Source organism: Asparagus officinalis, chromosome 10, assembly GCF_001876935.1.
Source record: "Asparagus officinalis chromosome 10, Aspof.V1, whole genome shotgun sequence".
NCBI classification, from domain to species: domain Eukaryota; kingdom Viridiplantae; phylum Streptophyta; class Magnoliopsida; order Asparagales; family Asparagaceae; genus Asparagus; species Asparagus officinalis.
Window position 1 is genome coordinate 8,382,346 of NC_033803.1, and position 8,307 is coordinate 8,390,652.

At 34.0% G+C, this 8,307-nt stretch overlaps 1 protein-coding gene across 7 annotated transcripts in view; it reads right to left on the bottom strand.

Moving 5' to 3' along the window:
* Positions 1-7,590, bottom strand: part of LOC109825778 — a 15,002-nt gene extending 7,412 nt beyond the window's left edge. For 4 of the 7 annotated variants that reach the window (XM_020392673.1, XM_020392670.1, XM_020392674.1 and 1 more), the window contains exons 1-4: positions 7,364-7,590; positions 3,627-3,998; positions 3,430-3,483; positions 103-189 (exon numbers count right to left, since the gene is read on the bottom strand). In XM_020392673.1, the coding sequence (XP_020248262.1) occupies positions 103-189; positions 3,430-3,483; positions 3,627-3,998; positions 7,364-7,437 (587 nt within the window). In that variant the 5' untranslated portion in view covers positions 7,438-7,590. Of the gene's footprint in view, positions 1-102; positions 201-3,429; positions 3,999-4,418; positions 4,528-7,363 lie in introns of all 7 variants that reach the window. The other 3 variants (XR_002243095.1, XR_002243093.1, XR_002243094.1) reach the window with 3 other exon arrangements.

Sequence of the window (8,307 nt, forward strand, 5' to 3'; positions counted from 1 at the left end):
ATACAAACATTCCAAAGTAAATGAAAATGTCATTGAAATCACTATAAATAATTAGCTCACAGCATAGAGATTCAAAGCATAGAGCGAAGGAAGAACATAAACCTTGGCGATCTACTGACTGCAGGCTGCATGGCCGACGAAGTAATCAGTTGCAACTGCAAATCCCAATCCTTGTCAAGCGTCGGGCACCTTGACAGAAACTTCATGTAAGTCTCACAATATCAGGCTAAGAAAGAATTAATTGATAAATAATCAAGTACCAAAAAAATTCGTAAACAAAAGAAATAACAATCATATCTAGGACTTTGAGCCACAGCATAGTTACTTATAGTGTAGAACTCATTCCTTGCACATGTGGACTCATAAAGATGAATGTAAACAAACTCATTCCTTGCACCACAATAACAATTTGAAATGATGAACTATCTAGGTCACTTCCAATAAATAGTATTACAGTCAATGGTTTCAGCTTCTGTTGGATATCTTCATACAGAGGTGTGAAGAAATATATTATGTGTTGGAAACTGTTCATACACACTTGTTGTTCTAATTTGAAGTGCTATACCATCGAATATGTAACAGTAGACAAAAATATTCTGTGAATTATATGAAAAATAATAACATGAGGAGAATAAATTATTTCTCTACTTATTGGTGTCTCGCTCACTCAATTGCACTAAACAATATATTAGTTCCCAACATAAAAAATAAGGTTGAGCCAAAGGCCTGATCAGTTAAAAAATTAAAAAGAAGCAATTTTTATGTACATTTACAAAGATCTTTATCTATGTACATCTTCCAAGTCAAGCATCGTACCAAGTCTAATGAAGGCTGAACTATCATCCAGTCTAAAAGATTCTCCTTTTTACTGTCTTGTTTGATCACAATCACAACATCAAAAAGCCAAAACATGAAGTAGTGACATATGCAAACCAAGCAGATAAATCACATTCTTAAAAATTGAGATAGATTTAGAATCCAATTATAACCTTAAATATCCAGTCAAAAAGGGTATTTCTGGGGCGATACGAAACTTCTGGTTGTTACATTATATGTCAGAGCTTATTATGGCCTATATAACTCCCTTTATGTTTTAAAATATTTATTATTGAACTGTTCTTTCAGACTACTCATTCCAATTTCCACACACATTCTTAGTAGCACTTCATTAGGTTGAGAGGTTACTTATAATCCTAACATGAAAAACATTAACTAATGTTGCTTTTAAAAGTGGACATCAGTTCGTCACTAGTTTTCCGCCACCAGTTCATTAAACATAATGACAATATTATACATAATGACAATTGCAAATAAAGTGGAAGACGAGTTTTATTGCTACTAATGATACCAGTTTTCTACTATAAACTGGTTCCAATTTAATCACCAAAATACTATTAATGAGGTATATATTTCTTGTGCATGAATGTTATTTACAGAAAGATTGTGTCACCAAGAAGTGTGATAGGAAGTCCATCTCTTCAATAGTTCAATAAGAGTGTTTAGTTTTCACCAAGTGTCTGTTCAGTTTGGGTATTATGTTGGTTTGGATGTGAATTTGAACATATATTACTGATTTAAATTGGAATGAACTTGTGTTTATCCCATTGTGTTGGTTTGAATACATGTCGTATCAATATGACAATATCTAGCTAATACATGCTTTGTGTTATGAATGTGGGATAGATTTACCATTGCATGCTTTAATTTTTAAACTTATCTCTTATGTGTTTACGTTTTAATTTGTTGGAGAAGTGAAGGGGAAATTTGAAAAAAAATATATACTTTAGTTGATTTTGCGACAGTACTGCGTAGCCTTTTGTATATTTACTGTTTCTAACACGTTCTATGAAACTTGGGGTTATCTAATATTGTATGATATAGATTCGGACAGAGCTTCATTAGCATAACTATCATAAGGGTAAGGAGGTGCTTTATGTTTTGATAGCTGATAAGTTCTAAAGAACACATCTTGAGCTGACTATACAATTGGAAAATTACGAAAACTTAGATCACAATCACAACATCAAAAAGCCAAAACATGAAGTAGTGACATATGCAAACCAAGCAGATAAATCACATTCTTAAAAATTGAGATAGATTTAGAATCCAATTATAACCTTAAATATCCAGTCAAAAAGGGTATTTCTGGGGCGATACGAAACTTCTGGTTGTTACACCTTAAATATCCAGTCAAAAAGGGTATTTCTGGGGCGATACGAAACTTCTGGTTGTTACATTATATGTCTGAGCTTATTATGGCCTATATAACTTCCTTTATGTTTTAAAATATTTATTATTGAACTGTTCTTTCAGACTACTTGTTCTAATTTCCACGCACATTCTTAGTAGCACTTCATTAGGTTGAGAGGTTACTTATAATCCTAACATGAAAAACATTAACTGATGTTGCTTTTAAAAGTGGAGATCAGTTCGTCAACAGTTTGCCGCCACCAGTTCGTTAAACATAATGACAATATTATACATAATGACAATTGCAAATAAAGTGGTAGATGAGTTTTATTGCTACTAATGATACCAGTTTTCTACTATAAACTGGTTACAATTTTCACAAACTGTTTTAAACTATTGGTACTCATCTTAATGACAATTGGTATCACGACAAACTGGTTTAAAATCATTTTTCTATAACTCGTCATTAACCATCTTAATGACAATTGGTACTTCACCAATAGGAAAACTGGTACCAATAATGACAATTGCAAGAAAACTGGTATCATGAGTATTCTATTAGTAGCACTTCACAAACTGGTTTAAGAAAACTTTTCCCGATAAGTTTTATTGCCAATATTATACATAATGACAATTGTAAATAAAGTGGACTAAGAGTAATTTATGGAAAAGTAAAATAGGATTGAGTGAAAATACATTATAAACAACTTTAACATGCTTGTATATGTGCCTGGTCATTCCATCCTAGAGACGAACATGAGCTGCTTCCAATATATCACCTGTTTTTCTTTTTCCCTGGGTGCATGGGCAATGCATATAATCCTATATGTTTGGGATTATGCGTGATTTGTATCCTATTAGTTTTGTGCCTAAAAAATTAGATAACATAGAACAAACAGGTTTATAGTAAAAAATGAATTATAGTTAATGAATTTACAAGAAAACATAGTAGATCCATGTTCCCCAGGACATGAACACTGCAAAGTAGTTTACCAAACTATCATTCACAGAGGGTAAAGAAATCTGCATATATCATTGAGGTTTAAGAAAAGTTGTCTTTTACTATTTCGTGGTCTTGACTCTGTAAGTTCAATAAAACATGGAATAAGAGGACATATCACTGATCAGTTTCTTGAACTGCCATGGAGAAAAACAGAATTGATATACCTAATTTAGGAAAGAAATCATAACCGAAATCACAAACTGAAAATTAAAAGAACTCAACTCAACTCAACTTACTTTCTAATGTCGATACAGCTGCTGTTGAAATATTTGAACCCTTGTCGCTTGAAACTGTAGGAAATGGAAAATTAGGGCAAATTTAGAAGAAAATGATAGGACTGAAGAACTAAAAGGGAATAGGGTGAATTGAGCAGAACTAACGCTTAGAGTTAGGGTTTTGTATAAATAAATGAGTAAAGACGAAGAAGAAATACCTTTCTGAATGCCCTAATTCAGAAAACTGTGGAGATGAATGAGGAAATTCTGAAGAAATACTCATCTGTGCAAATTTCTGTAAATCTTCGGCTTCGGCGGAGAATGGTAACCGATGAATAGTACTCATCTTTGCAAATTTCTGTAACGCTTCGACTTCGTCGGAGAAGGGGAACCGATGAAATCTTCGGATTCGGCGGAGAGGAAGGCGTAACGGAGATGGGAAATTAAATATCTGTAACGCCTCGGCTTCGTCGGAGAAGGGAAACCGATGAACTTTTCGGCTAATTTGGGAATTTGGGAAGGGGAATTTGGGAAATGGAATTTCTGAAACGCCTCGGCTTCCCAAATTTCCGATGCTGATGAAGATTTTTCTGTAACGATATTAAGGGAGAATTTGAGTATATTTAAATTGGTTGAAGGCTAATTTGGGAATGGGAAAGTTTTTCAGGAACTGGCTCTTTTAAAGGGAGAATAGATATAGTTAAAATTGGGGTGATGTAAAATATTAAATCCGAACTGCTTAGAACTATACCATCCGTCTTATTTACTACAAATTAATGTAGAAGGATCAATCCAATTTTTTTTTTTTAATCAGAACATTGTTAGTGCAGTGAAAATTGGTGAAATTCAACTCTAAATGCAATCATTTCATACAGTATCTGAACAATTCTAGGACCATGATATCCACAGGACAGAAGAAGTTTTGAGAATGAAAAAAAATATCACATTATCATCTGCATGGCCAATTATAGCAGGGCCCCATGAACCCACATAATCAATGTACTCATTACCATCAACATCCCACATACGGGAACCCTTGACAGAGTCAAAAACAATAGGTTGTCCGCCAACTGATTTAAAGGCACGAACAGGTGAATTTACACCACCAGGCATCAACTCCTACAGATTAACATTCTTTTACTATCAATACTATGTGAGGTTTACAAAATAAAACAATTAGATAGCATTTAAGATGCTGAATTTTCTATGGATCATGCAAATCGAGTCAATGACAAATTCTAGGCAGAAATCTTGTTCGAAATAAAATTTGTTAAGGTATGGAAAGTAGAACCCAAAGAAAACAAAGAAAAGCAACACAACATCCGAATAAAAACATGTCACAGATGACAGATGTGCATGCGCATTTGTGTGCACATGAACACACGGGCACCAGGACACGCTCACATATAATTAAGATAAAGGATAATTAAATTCACGTAGGGTAATGGCTAATTAAATTCATGTAGGGTATCTTCTTTTCCAACACATCCTTGATTTTTATTTTCACACACACTTTTCATAATTAAGATGATGTGTTAAAGGTATTTAAGCTTCATGAAAGGCATTTTCTTTTCCAAACACACCCTAACTCACCAACCTTGCTAGAGCATATGAAATGAAGTAGGAAAGCATTTTCCATAATTAACAGCCTTATCTTGCTGAGAACAGTATATGCGAAAGAACTTAAGAATAATTGTTAACCTTTTTCTTTCACTTAAAACTTGTAACTCAGCTATTATGTTATAGAGTATCATGTGGGGACTATTGAGTAATTATACTTTTCAAGTTTTCCACAACAATGTGTAAGCAGGCCAGCACCTCTGTATCCTTGAGTCTTCAAATTATGGAGAGTACCAAAAACAGACGAGATAAGATTTATGTCCTTTCTGATGTTAACGAGGTATTGTCATCTCATTACCGACAATAGAAGATTTAGGAATAGATATTCCCCATATGAATTCCAGAAGGGGCTAACCTGGGTTGTAGAGTGTGAAGGGGAGTGTCAATCGTTAAGTATGAGGAAAAACATGAGTTATCAAAGGGAATATGCAAGTATGACTTAAAAATGTGAGAGAGGTTATAAGAGAAGCTGCAATAGAACTGAAAATATAAATAGTATAGGCAAACTATAAGCCTTTACATCATCCAGTTGGGCTTAATGAATTTGATAAAATATGTTGAGGCTAAAAGATCAATTTGGACCCTGTACTAGGGCTCCATTCTCAAATGGTCTCCCCACTTGATTTTTTCTCTGCTTAGTTTCTGTACCCCTCGTTAGATGTAAACTTAGTCCTATTTTAAGTTTTCATTAATAAACCTGATATATAAAATTTAAATGGACAATTCTACCCTGAACTACTCTTTTCTCAAAAGATAGATTATGATTCATGTTAATTTGCTTAGAAATTTCTCACATCGAATCCAGATAGCTGAAAAGCAAACATATGACCAAGCTAGCCTTAAGTTTTTCATGTAAAAAAACTCGTAATCAATTTTTAGAATATATTTTTCAGCACAGTCTTTACAATCACACCATTCACCCATACTCATTAGAAATCATCAGCCATTACAAAATCATAGAATACTCCAAACTCCGGCAAAAAACTAACTTTCCCTTATATCAGAAGTTATATGCCACATTAGACAGGGAATATAATGTTCTCATTAAATATATTATCATTAGCTTCTGAACTGAAAACGAAACTTATCCTCATTCATAAAGCAGATTAAGGAAATTTCTGAACCCTATCACTAAATCTGTCTATTCAAAATTCTGCTCAAAGTTCGGAACCATCAGAAATATTGAAAACATGCAACCATAAACAGCACGATTTGTACATGACTACTGTCGAGGATGACATGAAAATTTTACAAAGACCACTTACAGGGCAAAATTCTCGGCCTAAATGGGAGTCAATCAGCATTCACATTACAAAAAATAAGAAACAAAAAAGTTCCCTAAATTTCCATGAACCATAATCAATATTTTGATGAAAGAGGAGCTTAGGGTGGAATTGTCTTTTTAATTTTTATTTAACGGACTTTTTTACGGAAACTTAACGTAGGACTAAGTTTACATCTAATAAAGAGTACAAGGATTAAGTTGAGAAAAAATGAAGGTAGGTGACCAATTTGAGAATGAAGCCCTAGTACAGGGACCAGATTGTTCTGTTAGCCAATATGTTGATAGAAAGAGTAATTTAATTTGACATTATTGATTATTTACCTTCTACTCTTTGGTGTATTTCATGCCTCAGAGATGGGTGATATTCCTTACAGAAATCTATCTCCTTATGCTCTCACTGAACTCATCGTTGTCTAGAGAGAGGTTTAGAAGCTTTTTCGGTTGGATGCATGTGCCTACAGTGCACGGCCGATGGGGTAGGCTCTCTAACCCAAGAACCAGCCTTAGATTTCACAAAAGTGTAATCTTTTGACTGCATTTCTCCAAGGAATTGATAGAGGAATAGAGGACTTATTTCTCTTACTTAATTAAATAGACGACACTCAATCAAGATCAACTTCTACACTTTATAAATTAAAATTCAAAGAAGAACAGTCCCAAAATATTTGAGGTTACAATCAATTACAGAAAATGCAAACAAAAGGTTCAGAAATCCAAAGAACTACTAACCAGATTCTTAATATAGAGAAATAGAAGACATACATAAAATTACGCAGCAGCCTCTAGGAATTAAGCTTATATACATGATACCCAGCTCAAGAATGCAACAAACTAACCTCATAATTCACATGATTCAACAAAGCAATACAATGGTTCTCTAGTACCAACATAATGCAGGAGAAGAATGATTGACAGATAAATAAATATATGAATTAATTAATAGCCATATCTCAAAATTGAATCAATTTTTCCTAAACCAAAAAAATACCCAACAAACAATTTCGCTAAATTAAGCAGTATCATTTAAAGGAAATAAGTGAAAGTTAGTACCTTTGCGGCTTCAAAAATTTCCTCAGACTCGGTGAGGGATAAAGATCCCTTCTTTTCTTCAATGGAGATTGCATTCTTGACAACAAAATTGGAGTCCCTGCGATTTGAAGCAGAGGGCTTGTTCGAGACTGGAAGAAGGGAGAGGTTTGGACTCAGCCTGAGACCTGCCATTGCTCTCCCTCAGAAAACTCAGGACTCAGAGAGCCGATAAGAAGAGAACGAGGGTAGATAGATGAAAGAAAACATTTGAAGTCAATCTTGTCAATTACCCCCTTTATTTATTTTTATTTTGGTATCTTTTACAGTACTACATTTGACAATTTATGGTGTGCAACAGTGCAAGTCTTTTCTTTGGAAAGTGGATGGGGTTCGGCTGTAAGAAGAGTATAGATGGGACCACGTGTAAATTTTCAGACAACCCCTCTGAAATTTGGAATCATTTGAGCAACGTGACCATAAATTTTAGAAATTAGATAGAAATTTCCAAAATGTCGAAGTTTTACGAAATCTTCTTGATTTTTGAAATGTTTCATCTATTGAAAAATCATTTACTAGATGCTCTCTCTCAACAAATTCATAAAACAAAATTATTTACTTTTTTTAACTTTCCCCTCACCTTCTTCGTATCAAACAAAGATATGTTTGGCAACCCTTACAACTTTGGGACAGGAGCAAATCAAGCCCCGTTTTATTCTAAACCAGATCATTTTGAACAAAGGGAACATTTGTCCACAAAAAATTAATAATTTAAAGATTAATTTTTTGGCCTATAGAAAACAAGATCAGTCTAGGAAGTTCGGATCTCATCAGAACCTCCTGCACAATGTGAGACATTTTGAGTCATTGATTGAGAAAATAGGGGTCACTCTAGATATTTTCTAGTCCACTGTATGGCACAAAACCCAGGGTGTGGTGCGGAATTCTGATATGATTCGAACTCCAAT